The following is a 21,266-nucleotide window of genomic DNA, read 5'->3' on the forward strand; positions in this document are numbered from 1 at the left end:
CCCGCCAAAAAAAGTTGTAAATAAAGCAGTGTGAGCTTTCCAGAGCATAACTCTGCTACGCTTCAAACAGCTGCTCCAATTGATGAATTCAATCTTCGCTCACTCTTATCGTCACTCTCTTGCTGTCACTCAAGACATGCACACAAATACGTAGATAAACACATATCAGAGTGGAGGAGGAGAGGAGGTGAGGACACGGCCGAGGAGGAGAGGAAAAATGCGGAGGGAAGCGAGAGGTCTTGAGACAGGGCTAAAAATATCTGGTTGCTGAACGCAATGCTTTCACGCTTTCATGGAGCTCTCTCACACACAAACACACACACAAAGACAGACAGAGATCCAAACAAGCAAACAGTCGTCTGGTCTGAAAATTTCTGTCTGAGACATGTATAAAGCAAGGTGGGTTACAAACATCTTCATCTCACTGATGTAACACACACACACAGACAATCACAATCCCTGCTAGTACTTGAACATGCACAGAGCTGAACAGAGAAGCTATATGTGCATGTCTTAAAAGAAACAGCAGTGCTTTGCAAGACAGCAGTATAAACATGTTAAAGTTGCAACATCTTGTTTTTGGTAGTCTGCACACAAGTATCAAGACTTGAAGTCACTGCAGACAGTGAAATTAAAATTGTTTAACATGTAAAAAAATTATGTGCATTTTATATCTTATTTAGTAACTTTGCAGCGTTCTCCTGTATTGTAATATACATTAAAGTGAAACTATTGATTGGATGAACTTGCAGTTGATTGTAAGAAAGGGCAAGGGTTTAAACTCCACTTCCAGAACAACAATTCACACATAATGTACTCACCCTCTTGTCATCCACGATGTTCATGTCTTTCTTTTTTCAGTCTTAACGAAATTGTTTTTTGAGGAAAACATTTCAGTATTTTTCTCCATATAATGTACTGATACGGTGCCCTGATTTTGACCCTTCTTCCTTGGCTGGGATCGTTTACAACCACATCTGGGATCGTCTGAAGCCACATTTAAACTGCATTTTGGAAGTTCAAAATCGGGGGAAGCATCAGTCCATTATATGGAGAAAAATGCTGAAATGTTTTCCTCAAAAAACATAATTTCTTTATGACTAAAGAAAGAAAGACATGAACATCTTGGATGACAAGGGGGTGAGTACATTATATGTGAATCTTTGTTTTGGAAGTGGACTTCTCCTTTAAAAGGAATATATGACTGGAGAAGTCGGGCATACGTCACAAGGGAGATGCCCGATGTTGCATTACTGCAAAACATTTCCATTAAATATTATGAGTTGAAAACAAAAACTTTCAAAACCTAACCTAACCATATGTGTTGCTAGGCTTCCAGTAAAATTATGTTTAATATTTTAGTTTACTTCCAAATCAAAAATTTTGTGATCACTGACTCACCCCTATGTTATCCAAGATGTTCATGTCTTTCTTTCTTCAGTCAAAATGACATTTTTGAGTGAAACGTTTTTGAGGAAAACATTCCAAGATTTTTCTCCATATAGTGGATTTCAATGGGAACTAATGGGTTAAAAGTCCAAATTGCAGTTTCAATGCAGCTTCAAAGGGCTCTTATCTTATCTAGCAAAAAGATCAGTCTAACTCAACCTGCAAGTTTTTCGCCCTATCCTACATTTTTAAACTGGAGTACACAGATGAAGAACTAACTGCACATTACCTTTCCAATATGATTACAAAATGCATGAAGTCGTAGCAGAGCACTGCAGACACTGTAAAAAAAATTCTTTCGAAAATTGGTTTCAACTTAATATAATCCGCTAACTTAACATTTTTTGTTTAGTCAACTTGAAATTTGAAGTTACTTAATGTTAATTCAAGTGACAACTGTAATATTTTTGTTAACTAAGCTAACAAATTTAAATCAATGGGGTAACACATTATTTTAAGCTGAAACAACTATTTTTTTTTTTTTTTACAGTGGAGCTAGTGCAAGATGAGCAGTATTGTGGTTAAAAAAATATACACATTTTTATTATTTTTGACCATTTTGATCATTTCGCTAGATAAGACCCTTATTCCTCGGCTGGGATTGTGTAAAGCCTTTCGTGGCTGCGGGAACTAGAGGTGCTGAGGATGCTGCAAGATTTTTCTTTGTGCCCCTTGATCATACCCAAGATACTTAATTTTTGTGGCAGTTTTGTGAGTAATTAATTTGATTAATTCCGACTTGTAAAAACCATTCACATTCTCCTCCTTTTTATGAGCTGTTTTCCGAAGCTTTCTTGCTTCTCAAGACAGCCACCCACAATCACATAAGCTCAGCTCTTTAATTGTGCTCTAATCTCTAGTCGAACATGCTCAAATCACTGTAGCCTGGTGTACTCTATTAACTACTCACATCATAACATTTTAGGCAAGTACCGTATTATGTCATAAGATATTTTAATAAGACTGAATTTGTATTTTACCTGATCACATGTAATAAAAAGACATTTTAAATTTAATTATAACGCCGCATGTCCACAATCATTTAAACACGAACAAATTATACATTAAGGAAAGAACATTTACATTATCAAAGACTATCAATGAATTCAGTCTAGCTTGCATGTAAGCACTCTAAAAAAAGCTTCAGTTATAAGTGAAGCTGTCTGCAAGATATGATGAATGAATCTCTCATTTACATTGCATGTACATCTACACTTTGTTTTTCTGATGAGAGGATTCGCCATGTACGCTGACCAAAACTTGGTGTTAATATTTAGCAAAATCCCCTAACATAATATAAAAAATTAAAAACTGAAACTGCAGTTTGGACCTTCAACCCGTTGGCCACCTTTGAAGTCCACTATATGGAGAAAAATCCTGGAATGTTTTGGAAATGATGGAATTAAGTTGTTACTTTTGTTCTTTGTCACCACTAGTAAGCCACTACTAAATATATTGTAGAAACTTTAATTTTCTGTAAAGTTGCTTTGCAACGATTTGTATCGTGAAAAGCGCTATACAGATAAACTTGAATTGAATTCTTAGTGCACAAAAAGTATTCTCGTAGCTTCATAACATTGAACATAACGGTTGAACCACTGATGTCACATGGACTATTTTAATGGACTATTTAATATCCTTCCTATCTTTCCAGGCCTTGAACATTTTAGTTGTGTTGCTGTCTATGCAGGGTCAGAAAGCTCTTGGATTTCATCAAATATATCTTAATTTGTGTTTTGAAGGGTTTGGAACAACATGAGGATGAGTAATTAATGACAGAATTTTCATTTTTGGGTGAAATATCCCTTTGAGGCTGAAACCATATAATGCTTAAATGTGATACATAGGGTTAGGAGATTTTCTTGTTTTTACTAATTTTCCAAATCACAGCCAAGCATCATTTCCACAAGCAAAAGAAGACGAAGGTGCAAAAAGCTGGGAGGAGAAGGGCAATAAGTGTGAGAGACACAGGAAGAGAGAGGTAGAGCAAGAAAGCAATGACATGGGAAGCAGTAACCTGGTCGTCATGGTATCCAAATCTCTGCACTTCTCCAGGGAGATGACCTCTGACCCCAGTGAGCTGATTACCATGCACACACCTGAGACTCACAAAAACAAATACTCAGAAAAGAGCAAAAATGTATTCTTCTCTCATACACACACGCACACACACACACCATCTGTCTGTCTGCATCACACTGTCCCTCATGAGTAATCATACAGATACACAACACAAGGTAACACACAGCAGTCTCTCCGTGTACGTGTATGGTTTCTCCTGAGTTATGAGAAGAGACTGCTGGGACAGAATTTCAAGCTGGAGTACCAAAAATCGCATTTATTGCATGCCGGGGACCAGCATACAAAAAAACAACATGGCTGTTCTTCATCTGGTCCTTTCAGCAGGGTCACATCAGGCAAAAGAGCGGACCTGCAACTCACTGAATAAATTCTTAATGCTGTTCAATTCTCAACAAAGACGTACTGTGCGTAGCCAAAGGAGTCAGGATTTTATATAAAGCCATGGTAGCCCCAGAAAAACATCTTGTATTTTGCTTAGTTGCAAACAAGACCTGTTTGTCTTCCTACATGTCTGCACAAAACACTTATTTGTTAACCATAATCCAAGGACTTTCACGAGGTTGCATTATCTTACGTCAGATTATATGATTAGGAGCCAGACAGAGGCGTACAGTACATTGGTGCTACTGCAGTAAATTACAGCCACCGAGGTCTAGTGACACGAGAGTAAGAGGATCTGATGAGACCGAGTCAAGTGCAGCGGGACGTGAAAGACGGACTGAGATAGGAAGATGCAGAGGAACCGAGCGCTACAAAAAAAAGAAAGCTTGATCCGGAAAAGGTGGAATAGCAAGAGATTCGGCAGCGTACAAAAAGGTTGACGATAACACGAGAAGAGAGGAGAGAGCCAGAAAGGCCAGTAGCTCTTAATCACTGTGGACACAACCCCCCGTATCACCGAAACAAGCAGCTCTTCTCCTATCAGCCAGCAAAGCAGCACATCATGCTAGGAGCCTCCGGCAGCACCACCCAGGAAAAAATTCCTCACTCCATTCCACCACTGTCCAGCGGCTACAACCGCAGTCAGGTCATGGACTTGCTTCTTTCTGCCTCCCAGCTTTGCACTGAATAAATGAGTCGATTACAGGCTTTTGATCAGAGCCAAGGGCATCAAGGCACTCCCGGCTCTGCATATGCTGTAACACGAGACGGGCGTCTGGATGTCCTCTGAGTCTGGGCTTCGATCCTAAACCGCTGCTTAAAATAACAGTCATCATTATAATGGGTTTTAACATGGATGAACAAGACAGAATTTGAATGCTATTTTGAGAAATGCATCAATAACAGCTTCGTAGACTTCATAAAGGCACACTCTTCTCCGGAAGACTTGGGTGAGAGGGTCTGTGTAGGACTCAGACCTCCAAGCTCCAGTGGGGTTTGAACACACAGTCATCCATCTCACTTAGACTCAGCCCTGCACCCATGCACCGACGTAACGGATGGGTCCCATTATCGCCTTACTCTCTCACTGCCACTAAACACATTTCTCTACACTGGTTACTTATTCCATTTGTTTTCCCTGTCAGGACTCTCTGACACTGTCACTCCATCCGTTTAAATGGATAATGCATATGCAGTCTTTCTGCGTGACTGCGGGAGAGAAAAACAGGCAGACAAAGAGAAAAGAGCAAGTCAGATGATTTGATGCTTGTAAAATAAGATTTAGTTTTCAGATCTTTAGTACTGTTGAAACCACAGTGACTTCAAAACACAGACAGGTGAAAGAGAATGTGGCTCACATAGCACAGACCTTTTTAAAGGCTATAACAATATTCAGATTTGACAGGAATTGGAAACTATAGGCAGTAAGAGACAGAGGTACAGTATGTTCAGTTTATTTGGTCAATAATGAAAAATTTTTCCAGAAACTTTCAACAGACAAAAAAAAAATTATAAAACAGTTTCCAAAGTTGTTCTATATTTCTCGCTGCTGCATTTTCATCCACATAAAATTCAATATGGCATCTACCCAAACGAAGGTCTATGTTGTACCAAAGGTACAGTCTGTTTCTAAAAGATGAGAAATAGGCATAATTTTGAAACAAAATGCAGAAAGTCACACCGTGCATATACACATGGCCATAAAAAAATGAAACTATTAAAAGACCATTGATGCAAATATAGTAATATAGCAAATAACTTGTTCTTGGTTTTCTAGTGGCATCTAGTGGTTTTATCAAGACAATATTTTGTCAAAGAGGTAAAAAAAAAAAAAAAATGTAATTTACAGCTTCAAATCTTTTAAAAATGGAACTAATGGGGTAGAGCTGGACGATTTTTCCAATTTTGTTGATTAATTCAAATTTAATGCTTTGCCACGATTTTATTTTTTAGACATCGATGAATCACGTTTTTTAATAGAAATATTACCAAACGTTAGAAGTAAACACTTTGACAATATGCCAGTGATAACAGTAAAGAGAAAAGAACGATCCAACCACATGTTGGCGCATGTGATTAACTGCTCACGTGTGATACACTAATATCGCTAGGTGCCATTCACACAGAATGCACTTTTGTGTTGACAAAGATGCGACGAGCAGTGGAATAGGAAAAACATGCAAGAAGATGTAAGTGAACTTCTTTTAACTTGAGCACCACATTTTTATAATGCCGTTTCATGCATGACACTGCAAGAGACACGAGTGCAACAGTCAAACGCGTGCATGTTTATACAGAAAAACAATGGAAAAGCAGTGTAATCGAATAAAAAAACTATGAAAAACAACTAGTGCATGTCTGATATTTCATGTTTACATCATGATGACAGGCTGAAAGCTGCTGTTCATTGTTTTTACAGAACATTTATAGTTAATACTAGTTTACTGGTGTTATACCTTCAGTCATTTTGAATTTGAATTACCTTGACTTTTGAGATTTTTTTAAAGCATTTAAGACAAGTTTGTTCAAGATGTAGTTGAAGTTCATGCATCTTTTCTGCAAAGATATTTAACAAGTGATTTGTTGAACATTTACATTATGTTGACAACTTCATGCGTGGTGCCCTTGGAATAGAATTTTCTTTAACTCGAGGGTTAATAAAGAACAAGTTACTTGAATCATGTTGTAGTTACATTTTCAAGTTGACGAGAATCTGTCAAACATTCTGAAAAAAAAAAATAGATTTTTTTTTCCATATCACCCAGCCCTATAGCGAAGATACAAAATCCCTATCATGATCTACAACGGAATTTAAACATTCTTTAATGATTTGATTTTTTTTTTTTTTTTTTTAAAGGGATGTGAGAGAAATGTGTATCACTTTTGCAATAACAATGCATTGACAATGCACTGACAGACAAGACAGCAGGTTACTTTAGGTATGACACAAACGCTCAGCTTTCAAATTTTGTCTTTTTTTTTTTTAATTCAAACAAAAAATACCATTTTGTGGCTCTTTAATATGTCACTGAAAGATCGCTGCAGCGCCTTCAAGCGGCATGTGAACCGATCATCTCTTACTTTTTACTAGTTATAGCATGAAGTAAACATGAATGAACATCAGAAGGTATCTTGTTTCAACCACTGAAAGATGTCAATACACACTATTTTCAAATTCCACCAACATTAATCTACTCTCCTGTATGGTTTGTTTGTCAGACAAAAATGGCAGATTCGGCATTATGATTGGTCAGATCGGCTGTCAATCAAACTCAACTAATGAATGCTTTTGGAATACAGACCTAAGATTGGTCTCTTTTTAAAGAAGACAATCAGCAGAAATTCAATTCATTAAAAAAACGAAAGTATGAAAAAGTTATAAAAGTTTCAGGACCCTATTTTAACGATCTAAGCGTGTGAAGCGATCTATGGTGTGAAGCGCATGGCGCAGGTGCACTTAGGGCATGTCCGAATCCCCTTTTGCTAGTTTAACGACAGAAAAAAATGGTCAGCTCGCCAGGCCCGTGGTACAAAAAAATGGTAGTATCTATTCTCTTAATGAGTCATGGGTATGTTTTGGGCATAACGTGCAATAAACCAATCAGAGTCTCATCTCCCATTTCCTTTAAGAGCCAGCTGTGCTTGCACCATGGCGGATTTGTTATTTACAGGGCGGAATCTCCAAGAGCAGTTTGTGAGTTTGTGTGCTGCTGCACATCCCTGTGTGTGTAATGTGCACTACAGGCTCATATTACTAAAGCACAAATATCGTATTATTATAAAATATCGCAATACATTTTGTAATGTGACACTTGACACTGTCAACTAAGGGGGAAGAGACGACTAAAAGCTTTGTAACACAATAATTTTAAAAAAGTTTGAATCTTGAATAAATCTTGACTTTTTAAGCTTTCAAATTATATCTAATTAATAATGATTACTAAAATATGTGATGGGGAAAAAGACAATGAAAAAAGTGGGACGGTGAAAGTTAAGGGAATTAAACCAAAAGAAAAAACTTGGAAGCATTAAGACCGCCCCATTCTTCAAACTGACTGCCATCCGATTCATCATAGTGGTTAAAAGAGCGTAAAATGAAGGAATCATCATACTGATTGCCCCATTAACGTGATTTTCCGCTCCTTAATTACAATAATTAATATCATTTTATATATGCTTTGATAAACTGGTCAGAATGATATAGCTTAATCTAGAAGGAAAGACACTTCATCCGTTTATATACTTGAAAAATAAGTCTACGAAAGAGTTATTTATTCCCACAACAAAGAATTCCTCAAGCGCCGCAAATCACAGTATCTCTCACACAAGAGTGAGTATTATTTCATTTATGTGATAACAGAGGCAGGCAGCTAATCACTTGTCTTGCCCCTTGCCTGTACTGCTGTGGCTGGCACTGCAGACGATGATTTAGGGTAAATGCCACCGTCTGACCTCTGTGAATGTTAAAACATGCTAATAACCACTGCACATCTCTTCGCACATGCCCAGTACAGACCGTCCTTCCCGATTATGCATGTCCACTCTCAACACTCAGAATGTCAGCTCTCCATGGAAACCAGACCCCTGAAAAGCACCCAGTCAATGACAGAAGACATTCCATGGCAATGAATTAACATCCAGTAGAACAACAAAGCGATCAAAGGAAATACAAACACAGAGACAGAACAGTCCCAGGATTTGGCAATTTGCTATTACGAGATTGCGACAGAATGAATATTTATGCAAAGCAGGAATGCAAGCTATTCACCGTGGAGAGAAATGCACATTCCTGAATTAATAGTTTTAAAAACTTTGTGTGATATTTTATGATATCATAGCGGGTAAATCACTCTCTTCTGCTTTTAGAGGCAGTTTGTAAACGAAAGATGTCCTTAATTCTACATTTCCTATGGTAAAAAAAAAAGTCCAGACAGGCAGAGAAAGTGAGTAAAATCACTTGAAATAGTATAAGTATGGCAACCGTTAATCATGGCATTTCCCGATCACATTATTCTACAGAGAACAAAAATCACTTACCAACAAGAGTTATATTGTTGCTGTAGTTCAACCGGTAGAGCGTGGCAGTAACAATGTTGAGTTCATGGGTTCGATTCCCAAACAATTCACTATGTGGAACGGTAAAAGAATTGTTCTGTCATGGTTCATCAGTCCTAAAATGAGAACAGTGTATAGTGAAACAAACTCCAACCTGTGTCTGAACAAAACAAAACACTAGATTATAACACCTGAGGTCCGAATGCTTGCAACTCAGGTGGATGAAACTAAAAGAGTCCAAAATATCTTGTACTATATTAACATGTAGACAGCTAGAATTTTCAATAAAACTATAGTAGAAACCGCAATACCAGTCAAAAGTTTTTGAACTGTAAGTCTCTTTTGCTCACCAAGCCTGCATTTATTTGATCCAAAGTACAGCAAAACAGTAACATTTTTAAATATTTTTTACAATTTAAAATAACTGTATTCTATTTTAAAATGTAATTTATTCCTTTGATCATAGCTAAATTTTCAGCATCATTACTCCAGTCTTCGGTGTCACATGATCCTTCAGAAATTATTCTAATATGATGATTTGCTGTTCGAGAAATATTTTTATTATTATTTTCAATATTTAAAACAGTTGAGTACATTTTTATAGGATTATTTAAAGAATAGAAAGATCTAAAGAGATACATTTCACAGTCATTATTATAGAAATTATAGAAAGTAATACTTTTATTTAGCAAGGATGCTTTAAATTGATCAAAAGTGATGATAAAGACATTTATAATGTTACAAAAGATTTCTATTTCAGATAAAAGCTGTTCTTCCGAACTTCATCAAAGAAACCTGAAAAAATTCTACTCAGCTGTTTTTAACATAATCATATTAATATGTACTTTTTGGGCAGCAAATCTGAATACTAGAATGATTTCTGAAGGATCGTGTGACTGGAGTAATGATGCCGAAAATTTTGCTTTTAAATCACTAGAAAATGTTTATTTTAAATAGCAAAACTAGATTTACTGTTTTGCTGTACTTTGGATGAAATAAATGCAGGCTTAGTGAGCAGAAGAGACTTATTTAAAAAAAAAACATTAAAAATCTTACTGTTCGTTACTTTTGGTAGTGTAACGTTACATTCTCAAACAAGTTAATTAAAGGTGTTTGTGTTCCCCAGTGTCAACATGATTTAATGGCTTTCCTACCAAAACACTATTATGTTTTTAGAGTTAAACATTCAATTAACCTAATTAATTAGACTAAGTTAATATTAGCCATAAAACTCTTACCACTTAATTTTTACACAGGAATCTTTGGTTCTCTCCCTTTTTTGTGCCACTGAACATATCTCATTCATATTCCCTCTTTTAGTTTCTCCTTTGTAAATTTCATGTAACGTTATTAGGGGTTTCAAACTCTGACAAGTGACATATAAAGAAAAATTAACATTTGTGAAAACAAACCGAGTGACTGCTGACCTGAAACACTTTAACAATTACTAACCGTTAATAAATTGAAACTTACCGTTAATATTTGAATTGTACGAACTCGCGGGCATTTCTGTGGAGGTCAAAAGTGCGTGTCAGACTCGCGTGCGGGATTATGGGACAAACATTAGAACATTTTTTTTTTAAATCGTATAATAATTAAGCTTTTAACATAAACCGATGAAAGGTTGGTAAAGCACAGACAAGAGACGAAAAACAACGGCGACTACCAATCGCTGCAAGATATCGACAGTGACGTCTGTCAATAGTGCTGGTGACCCTTACGAAAATAAGCAATGGTTTTACTACAAATAAAACCAAAAAACATGGTTACTGTAGTTAAACCATGGTAACCACAAATTAACCTTTGTTTTTATACACTAACCATAGAATAATCATGGTATTTGTAGTAAAACTGTGGTTATACAAATGGCAATAATGGTAGTGATTGTGTATAACTACGCTTTCAACTGTGTAAAGTGAAACAGGGTATAATGCTTCAGCTTTACTGCTGTGTAAAAAATAAAAATAAACTAATTTTACTTTGCTAATGTGGTAAGCGTGATTCACTTGCATACCAGTTGACACTTAAAAGGTTAAAATCAAGGCATTGAACAGTTTACCCAAGGGCAAGACTGAATTTGAGGCATATCATGTCCAGTTTACATAAGAGATACTGTGCAGTTATGCTGGCTATTCATCTCCCAAACCTACAAAGCCAAGAGGTTTTAAGATCCGAAGTGTGTATTTTAAAAGATTTCTTTAGCAGCACAGGAAATATGCAGGGCTTTGACTTCTTCCTTTTGAAGAAAGATGAGGCGGTGTAGAATTTCATTGCCATTGGATGGATCAATGATGTGGTCTTGAGAATGTTCTCACAATCTCAGTATACTTTGTGTACCACCTGTCAAAATCTCACATCTAGGTCTTCTGCAATAGTCCAGGGTTTCTTTACTTTTTCAAGCCAGGACTCAAAAAAATACATTTTATATATGTATCAGTTCATTTCTTTGCTCTTGATGATATTCTTTCACAGATGAAAAGGAAAATATTTGAACTTGTGTGAAGAACATAGTCTTTTTTGGAAGTTGATGATACTATGATACTCATGTCATATTTGATTTTACAATATAATCATATTGTCAGTCTAGCAGTAGTACATGTTCAATAAATCACTACTATTAAAATAATACAGTTGAGGTCAAAAATGTACATACACATTGCAGAATCTGCAAAATGTTAATTGTTTTACCAAAATAAGAGGGGTCATACAAAATGCATGTTCTTTTTTATTTAGTATTGACCTGAATAAACTATTTCACATAAAAGATGTTTACATATAGTCCACAAGAGAAAACAATAGTTGAATTTATAAAAACGACCCTGTTCAAATACTGTGTTGTTACCTGCATGATCCACAGCTTTGTGTTTTTTTGTTTGTCCTGAACAGTTAAAATGCCCACTGTTCTTCAGAAAAATCCTTTAGGTTCCACAAATTCTTTAGCTTTTCAGCATTTTTGTGTATTTGAACCCTTTTCCACAATGACTGTATGGTTTTGAGATCCATCTTTTCACACTAAGGAGAACTGAGGGACTCATATGCAACTATTACAGAAGGTTTAAACACTCATTACTGCTCCAGAAGGAAACGCAATGCATTAAGAACCAGGGGTGTAAACTTTTAAACAGAATAAAGATGTGTTCATTTTCAGATGTGTTTTGCCTAAATATCATATTTTTGTCATTTAGTACTGCCCTTCAGATGCTACAGAAGATACTTACATGTTTCCCAGAAGACAAAATAAATTAAATTTAACCTGAGCTTTAAATTCAAAATGTTTTCACCCCTCAGCCTTTAATGCATTGGACTATATGTAAACATATAATGAATCTTATTCAGGTCAGTACTAAATAAAAAATAACATGCATTTTATTCGATCCTTCTTATTTTAGTAAAATAAATAACATTTTGCAGATTCTGCAAGGTGTATGTAAACTTTTGACCTATGCTTTATATAAAGTTATGCGTATTTTTTTTTATTTGTTTTTTTATTCAAAATAAACCAATGCCTTGGACATCACTTATTTGATGTAAAATTAGTATCATGACTACATTTATGACTTGTTGTCTTAATCCAATAATTTATGCAAATTTACCTTGTTTCAAACCACAGAAAAAAATCCCTATATCAATAAATTCCTGAATTGTGTTGTCTAGTTTCTCATGCACTAAATATTTTATTCATGTCATGAATGACCTATTTTAAACTATCAGTGGGACTTCATATTTTTGACGTGTTTGTATGATGAGCACCTGTTGGAATTGATGCTTTTGTTTCATTCCAAATGTTCTCCATCTGTTCTCCCATAATGAATCGTAACTAAATGTAAACACATAAGATGGTTCTGCCTGAACACATTAAACATGCAAGAAGTACACAAGAGGCTTAGTTTATTTGTCAAAACAGGTTTTATTTTATATGCCAACAGCTATAGCTTTTGAATTTACTTTAGTTACAAACCAGATTTAAGAACATGATGTTTTATTATAGAAAAGTAGTAGGAAAAATAAACTAGTTGGAAACCTCACATAAAGGTTCACATGTACCGCTAAAGCTCATGGCAATTTATTGTAGTTGCGCTCCCTCTAGTGGTTTAGATAGGCAGTGCCACAGCAGAATGATAATGCTGATTTGGCATACAAATGAGAAGGGTGTGATTGAGATACTCCATACTGAGTAAGTGAAAATTGTGTAATAACAAAGCTGGATAAGTGACAGAACAAGGCAGAGAATCATTCAGCATTCAGGTAGCCTTATTTAAGCGATTAGTCCACTTGATTTCAATCCCCCGGATCCTGACCTCGCCTTCAAAGTGCATGTATTTGTACTTCTCAGCTCCTTGACAGTTAGGGAAGTGAAACTGAGAACCATCAGGAAGAGTCACCAGGAATTCCTCATTGGTGAAAGTGATTTTTAACTGTAGGAAGAAAACAAGACGGCAATTAAAATCCTGATATAAGGGGCCATTAAATTTCATCCACAGCTCATTTATTATTATTACACTGTTAGAAATCGCTGTAGATTTAGCTGCACAGTACTGTAAAAACCTACAGTACAATACCACATTTATATATCACAGTAAAATACTGTAATTTATATTGCATTCTGGGTAATTTTGACTTGGCGGGAATATTTTACAGTATATTTCAGTGTTGCTGTAACCTTGCTGTAGCCTGACTGTAATAGGCCAGGCAATAATACAGGACTGCTGTCAGAGTTAAAGGTTCATGAAACCCTGTACTACTTTTTCTGAGATTTTATCAGAGGTGTTTGTGTTGCACATCATAGATGACAATGTTAGCATCTGTTAAGTTTAATTGTTGGCTTATTCCCATGGAGTTCGGCACAAATGCGACTCATAACGTTAGTGAGTGTAATTGTGGTTTTTACAGCTCCTTGACGCAACCCATCAAAATGATTATAAACGGCCCAAAATAAGCCTTAAAAGTTAATAGAGGTGCAACAGCACGTTCATATATATGTTTTCGATGCAGAGTGCAAATGCCTGTGCATTTATTTGTGTTATTGTGGGACCTGTTCAAGGAGGGGGCCCGTGATTGGCTGTGGAGTAGATTGACAGGCCATGGGTAGCGCCGATCGCCAAAGCCTTACCACGCCCCCCACATATTTGCGCTATTAGGAGCTTCTCCATAAATTCCATATTACCATTAGAGATTGAAACGTCACCAGTGCCGGCCTGTAGGTTTGCGGGGCCCTAGGCAAGATAATGAAAATAGGCCCCACTAGTGTAAAAAAACTGTCACAGAAATTTGACTAGTGAAGATAAAGCACATGAAATTTCAATATTTAAGCATGAATGTGTATTGATCGTCACACATTCAACAAACATGTGTAAAAATATATATATATATATAACCAAAAAAAAAAAAAATAGGAGTGCAAGTGAGATTGAGTAAAGTATACACAAAAACTAAACAGAATAAATTGAGCATAAACAAAATAAACATAGGCCTTAATATTCATAAATGATGAGAAAAGCTATTCTGCTTTTTTTTTAAGGATTGATTGATGATCACATGAAAAAATATTTTTAAAAAACTTTACTGAATTACAGTGGATCCGGGTCCATAATTATAACATAACATGCTAAATGTGGCTCAATTTTTCCTTATATGACAAGTCTGTCTGTGATCATGGGCATCACTGCATGTAAAAAAAAAAATTAAATAAATACTACAGCAATAAATATTATGTATATAGCAGCCAAAAAATCTATTTTTCCAGCCCTGGAAAGATATTGTTTGGATTCCATTTCTACCACAACTTTACTTTAATCTCTATGTCATTCTTTCATGTCAAATAATTTTAAAATGGCATTAATGTATAACTTAGACTTCATTTCGAGAGACTATTCTGAGAGACAATATTAAGTGATTTCCAAAGTCTAAACCATAACAACAAATTTTACAGAAAAATGCAGCATGACCTGTTAACATACAGGAGGCCTAACTATAAAAGCTATAAAAAATTATTATAAAATTAATTATGATTTAAAATCTTTGACCAAAAAAAAAAAAAAAAAAACTTAACTTTTTGTCAGAAAATCTTATGCATTCACTGAGAGAGAGGGAAAAAAAACTCCACTGGAGAAAAAAAACTTACAGAGAAGTGTTATTATTCCTATTTTTACCCAAAATAAGAAAATAAGGTGTTAATATATGTAATAGAATTAAAGTACCGCAAGAGCGAGTTGAAAGCATACAGAGCTGTCTGCGCTCTATAGTTCTTGCGGAACTTTGATTTTAAAAACGAATCTTTCTACGCAGCGGCGTTTTAAATCGAACGCACCTAAAAATCCAATTGACAACCTCGCGGCCGTGGGGCCCTCCTCTTAAGTCGGGGCCCTAGGCGACCGCCTGTATCGCCTGTATCACCGGCACTGTTCTTAATACTGTGTTGTTACCTGTGTTTTTTTTTTGTTTAGTGACAGTTGTTCATGACTCACTTGTTTGTGAGTTAAACTGCCTGATGTTCTTAAAAAAATTCTTCAGGTCCCAAAGATTCTTTCGCTTTTCTGCCTTGTTGTGTATTTGAACCCTTTCCAACAATGATTGTATGAGTTTCAAATCCATCTTTTCACACTAAGGAGAACTGAGGGACTCATATGCAACTATTACAGAAGGTTTAAACACTCATTACTGCTCCAGAAGGAAACGCAATGCATTAAGAACCAGGGGTGCAAACTTTTGAACAGAATAAAAATGTGTTCATTTTCAGATGTGTTTTGCCTAAACATCATATTTTTGTCATTTAGTACTGCCCTTCAGATGCTACAGAAGATACTTACATGTTTCCCAAAAGACAAAATCTTTAAATTCAAAACGTTTTCACCCCCCCAGCTTTTAATGCATTGGACTATATGTAAACGGATAATGAATCTTATACAGGTCAGTACTAAATAAAAAATAAGATGCGTTTTATTCAATCCCTCTTATTTTAGTCAAATAAATAACATTTTGCGGATTCTGCAAGGTGTATGTAAACTTTTGACCTCAACTGTATATTTTTTTAAATTATGCTTTATATAAAGTTATGCTTTTTTTTATTTGTTTGTTTTCCCCAAGTTCCCCATAATTTCTTAAAATAAACCAATGCCTTGGACATCACTTATTTGATGTAAAATTAGTATCATGACTACATTTAAGTTTCCCTTGTTTCAAACCACAGAAAAAAAAATCCCTATATCAGTAAATTCTTGAATTATGCTGTCTAGTTTCTCATGCACTAAATATTTTATTCATGTCATGAATGACCTATTTTAAACTATCAGTGGGACTTCATATTTTTAACGTGTTTGTATGATGAGCACCTGTTGGAATTGATGCTTTTGTTTCATTCCAAATGTTCTCCATCTGTTCTCCCATAATGAATCGTAACTAAATGTAAACACATAAGATGGTTCTGCCTGAACACATTAAACATGCAAGAAGTACACAAGAGGCTTAGTTTATTTGTCAAAACAGGTTTTATTTTATATGCCAACAGCTATAGCTTGTGAATTCACTTTAGTTACAAACCAGATTTAAGAACATGATGTTTTATTATAGAAAAGTAGTAGGAAAAATAAACTAGTTGGAAACCTCACATAAAGGTTCACAAGTACCGCTAAAGCTCATGGCAATTTATTGTAGTTGCGCTCCCTCTAGTGGTTTAGATAGGCAGTGCCACAGCAGAATGATAATGCTGATTTGGCATACAAATGAGAAGGGTGTGATTGAGATACTCCATACTGAGTAAGTGAAAATTGTGTAATAACAAAGCTGGATAAGTGACAGAACAAGGCAGAGAATCATTCAGCATTCAGGTAGCCTTATTTAAGCGATTAGTCTACTTGATTTCAATCCCACGGATCCTGACCTCGCCTTCAAAGTGCATGTATTTGTACTTCTCAGCTCCTTGACGGTTAGGGAAGTGAAACTGAGAACCATCAGGAAGAGTCACCAGGAATTCCTCATTGGTGAAAGTGATTTTTAACTGTAGGAAGAAAACAAGACGGCAATTAAAATCCTGATATAAGGGGCCATTAAACTTCATCCACAGCTCATTTATTATTATTACCATCTTTAAGTTTATGCTTAAACAGCAGTTCATTCAAATATATACGAGTCTTGCCTGGAACTCCTCGTTCTGATTAAATGGAAAGCTTCCTTCTCTGACTTCCTCACACCAATTGCCGTCCTGGAATGAATTGCACACTACAGTGCGCTGGTCACCATGAGCGTCAAAACGAGGGTTCATGTGTAGAGCGATGTCCTCGGCGCTGTGACCAATGTTAATGGCAAAACTGCAAAAGAGCAAGATATGAGTTCTGCTACCTTTAAAGTCCTGAATTTGAGAAGTTGCTTAACAGAGACTTACTTTGTGGAATCAGCATTGGGGACTCCTGTTAAAGCCAGAGTCTGTCCTGCCTTAAAGGACATGTTCTGCACAAGCACACCCTGTTAGAAACAGAAAGACCGGAGGTTACCCTTTACGTAATTTGATTTTCTTTTTGTATATCTCACACACTACTGGTATGAATAGCCGAACATGTGCATCCACTTAAATTTGACTTGTACAGCTGGGCACCGTGCCTGGTTTTCCCTATAAGACCAACAGAGACTGTAATGATGGAGTGGACAGAATCAGCCTCACAAAAGCAATGCTGTCAAATTTTCCTATGCGTTGAAAGGAAAATCCTCGAGTCTAATGGTAAAGGGCAAAGAGCCAGACTTGAACTTTCAAAAAAAACTGCAGATGTGGCACAGTTGCTCTGTTGGAAAATCTACGCATGGGCTCTGTCCAAAAAAGGTACAAAACTGTGATTAGGGCAGTACCCTTTCAAAACGTACTAATATGAGTATAGCCACAGTGACAGCTTTGTAGCCTTTTTTTTGAGAAGACGGATACAAGACGAGCTATCTTTTAATCATTCGGTCGTTAAAAATTAGTGGCCATGCCATCCCTGGTGTAAGTTTAGATGCCAAGTTGGGTCAGCAGCTGCAAAATCACAAGATTAATTACACAAGGCCTCTGAATGTGATTCACAGTCTGCTGAGAAAAGCAGATTTTTATAGCTGTTGTAATGATAGCAGACGAGATTGGCCACAGCTGGCTGAATAGTGGCGAGAAAAGAGGGTCACAAAGAAAGACAGGAGGAGGAAAAGAAGTGAAACAGGCGCTTAGACTGAGAATGTGAAAGAACAGATGTGTAACAGAGGTGAATTCTTTCCATATTAGGTGGTGCGAGAAACTGTAAACTAGCTCTAAGACAGAAGCACTCTCAGAGCAGTGACACTCAGTCTTTCGGTTTAGCATAGTGAAGAATGACTGAGTCATGCTGCTATCGCTGCAGCTTTAGAGAGAAAGTGAGCTAACGGTCTGCTTTTCAATGCCCATGGGTGCTGCATGGTTTCAGACCATAGTTGGGCTTGAATTGGCCAGTCTTGCTTCATCCGTAGAAATGCCAGAGGATTGAACGTGTTAAGATAAAATGAATTACCCTAATATGTTAAAGGGTTACAGACTATGTGCATTGCAAACACAATAACCAAGGCTACAAAGCTAAACTCGGTCCTGAAGCCATTCACTTTATATTATTTAATTATGGCTGCTTTGCGCTATGAAAAGCCTCATATATAAAACTTAACTCAATGAAAACAATCAGCATCATTACTTCAGTGTCACATGATTCACCAGAAATCATTCTAATATGCTTAAGAAACATATGTGACACTGGACCACAAAACCAGTCAATTGAGATTTACACATCATTGTTAGGATAGGACAATATTTGGCTGAGACACAATTATTTGAATATACGGAATCTCAATATTTAGACAAAAACATCTAAATATTGAGAAAATCACCTTTAAAGTTGTCCAAATGAAGTTCTTAGCAATGCATATTACTAATCAAAAATTAAGTTTTAAAAATTTACGGTAAGAAATTTACAAAATATCTTTATGGAACATGAACATCCCAATAATTTTGACCCATACAATGTATTGCTACAAATATACCTGTGCTGCTCAAGACTGGTTTCGTGGTCCAGGGTCACATATATTATTATTATAACAGTTGAAAATGGTTGGGCTACTTAATATCTTTGTGCAAATCATGAGACATTCATGTCACTTTTGGTCAATTTAATGAATAGTTGCTGAATAAAAGTATTAATTTATTTAATAAAAACTTTTGAACTGTATATATACATATGTCTGTCATAAGGATCTGCAGTTGTGGGTTTTTTTTTGTCACATGATCAGGTTATGCCACACAGTCACTTATTCGTTTTTGGAAGTTTTTTTTTTTTTTTCAAATATTGATAACTATACAAATATGTCTCACTGCTTATTTTTCAAGGAAATGATATGAACAATTTATTCCAAACTACTTTCAGAGATTTCAGTCTTTTAGTAAGACAATAATTTTGTAAGAATTGCATCTCTTACACGTTTCTAAATACCTTACAATAGTTGTGGACAAAAAAATAACGTCATGTAAATGACCAGTACAACATTATGATAGAAATATAACATTGCAGCATCAAAGTGAGCGCACTGAAGATATGAGGAGGTCACACCCATGCACAATGCACGTGGGGGCGCTTTAGCAGACACTATTCTACAGTAACTATGCAATGCACTAAACAAACAGCTGTCCAGTATCAGTAGCCATAAACACCACACTTCAGCTGCTACGAGCACATACTGCATTACTTATGCTAACTTAAAATAAAGAGAAGACATTCTAACATATGCTGTCTTAACTATAAACAATTCCTAAACTCACAATCTGACACAAAACTAAAGAATAATGTATCGACGATGTGTTTTAAAATTACTTACGCTCATTTTGACTTCCTTTGAGACCCACTGAGGTGAAACGAAGTGAACGAATTGTGTCTGGGAGAAAGTTGCGTTGTGCGGTGGGCTTCTTATGTCCACTGCGGAATAGGAGTGTTCACATCTTCACATGACCGATGTTTGTTTAAGCCAATTGGGTTTCTTTGCTTACTCTATCTCGACCAATCACAAAAAGGCATGTGGATTTAGTGTATGTAGTCTATTTCTAGACATACCCTTGTAATACGCTATAAATACATGTAAATTATTAAAACAAACGACCATAAGCAGAATGGATGTTGGTGTATGTTGTGAACACTACTTAATTAATGTAATTATATGCTTGTAGCCCATTGCTAATCTACGCATTAAAGCTTTATTAAAACAACTGTCTTCAGTTTGCAATTTATTAAACGCGTAATACAATTGACATGCCTATGAATTGATGCAAAATGTCACACGCTGTAAAATATATTGATCATGTAACGAAAATAAGTCATGATGAGTTGGTATCAGAGGTGATGTATTTGTGGTCTGTGTGCTGGAATACTCAGCATTTTGGAGCTGGTGACATGAGGGTGTGGTACTACCAATTTGCGCTGGTTTGTGAAACTGACAAGCGTTTTAACACGACAGTGTCGTTTGCTTATTAATCTAAACTATGCAAACAAGCATTTCAGCACATTAACAAGTGGTTAATTTTGTACGTAAGCGTATTAGTATAACAACAAAATATTTGTATAGGGCTCCAGGATGTGTCTTAAGATAGTCATAAGATACTAACCACAAACTCAGGAAATACTTTCGAGAAGTGAGACGTTCGGGGGACCCCCAAAAGGATATGCAACATTAAAGAAAAAAATGTCAGCTTTATAGAAAGCAAATTTTACAGATAATAGTTTACACTGTTTGCTTGTATGCATTATGCATAGTTTTCTCACACAGTGCGAAATGGTCCCAATTGGATCCTACACAGGATTTCGGTTTTGTCATCTGCTGGTCCGTCAGAGAAAATTAGGTCTTTATTCAGTAAAATGTTTTGGCAGCAGCAATCGAATTAGTAGCTGTATGCCCATCTTCATTATCATTATCATTATTATCATCAAGATGCTCAGCCAGGAGGAGAGAAGTCTCTCTGCGTCCTGCAATCTTCTAGACTACGCCCAGGCCTCGCCCAAATAGGTTTCTGGGGCCCCGGACAGTTTTTGACTCGGCCCGTTTGAAATGCATGTTTAAAATAACTTGGGCCAGTTGCGTAAAATAGCAGTTAACCCAATGATAATCAGTCTTACTTTTCACATTCACATTAGACCAATCTAAGTTTTTATGTGACTGGTTTTAAGATGACCAGAAAGTTTGATGAATAACTTTAAGCACCACATTTGTCTAATTTTCCAATATTTAGATATTAAATCGATGTTAATAAAATTGAAAATGTAAATATGTTTGTTATA

General features: G+C 36.0%; 1 protein-coding gene across 2 annotated transcripts; it reads right to left on the reverse strand.

Moving 5' to 3' along the window:
- Positions 1 to 13,095: 13,095 nt before the first annotated feature.
- Positions 13,096 to 19,959, reverse strand: LOC127163551 (beta-galactoside-binding lectin). 2 transcript variants are annotated; one of them, XM_051106820.1, is made up of 4 exons: positions 19,816 to 19,959; positions 17,345 to 17,424; positions 17,099 to 17,270; positions 13,096 to 13,382 (listed from the first exon to the last, which is right to left on the reverse strand). In XM_051106820.1, the coding sequence occupies exons 1-4, from the start codon at positions 19,819 to 19,821 to the stop codon at positions 13,209 to 13,211; spliced, it is 432 nt and encodes a 143-aa protein (XP_050962777.1). In that variant the 5' UTR covers positions 19,822 to 19,959; the 3' UTR covers positions 13,096 to 13,208. The 2 variants fall into 2 exon arrangements, with proteins under 2 accessions (XP_050962777.1, XP_050962778.1); XM_051106821.1 differs by lacking the exon at positions 13,096 to 13,382 and adding an exon at positions 16,433 to 16,960 and having other exon boundaries at positions 19,816 to 19,958.
- Positions 19,960 to 21,266: the final 1,307 nt, after the last annotated feature.

The sequence above is a fragment of the Labeo rohita genome, chromosome 3 (genome assembly GCF_022985175.1).
Source record: "Labeo rohita strain BAU-BD-2019 chromosome 3, IGBB_LRoh.1.0, whole genome shotgun sequence".
Classification (NCBI taxonomy): Eukaryota; Metazoa; Chordata; class Actinopteri; order Cypriniformes; family Cyprinidae; genus Labeo; species Labeo rohita.

What these genes read in the sequence shown, in the direction of transcription:
- LOC127163551 (XM_051106820.1), bottom strand. An exon ending in CCCAATGCTGATTCCACAAA is followed by an intron (nt 17,271 to 17,344) that starts GTAAGTCTCTGT and finishes GCTCTTTTGCAG; the next exon opens with TTTTGCCATTAACATTGGTC. An exon ending in ATCAGAACGAGGAGTTCCAG is followed by an intron (nt 13,383 to 17,098) that starts GCAAGACTCGTA and finishes TTCTTCCTACAG; the next exon opens with TTAAAAATCACTTTCACCAA.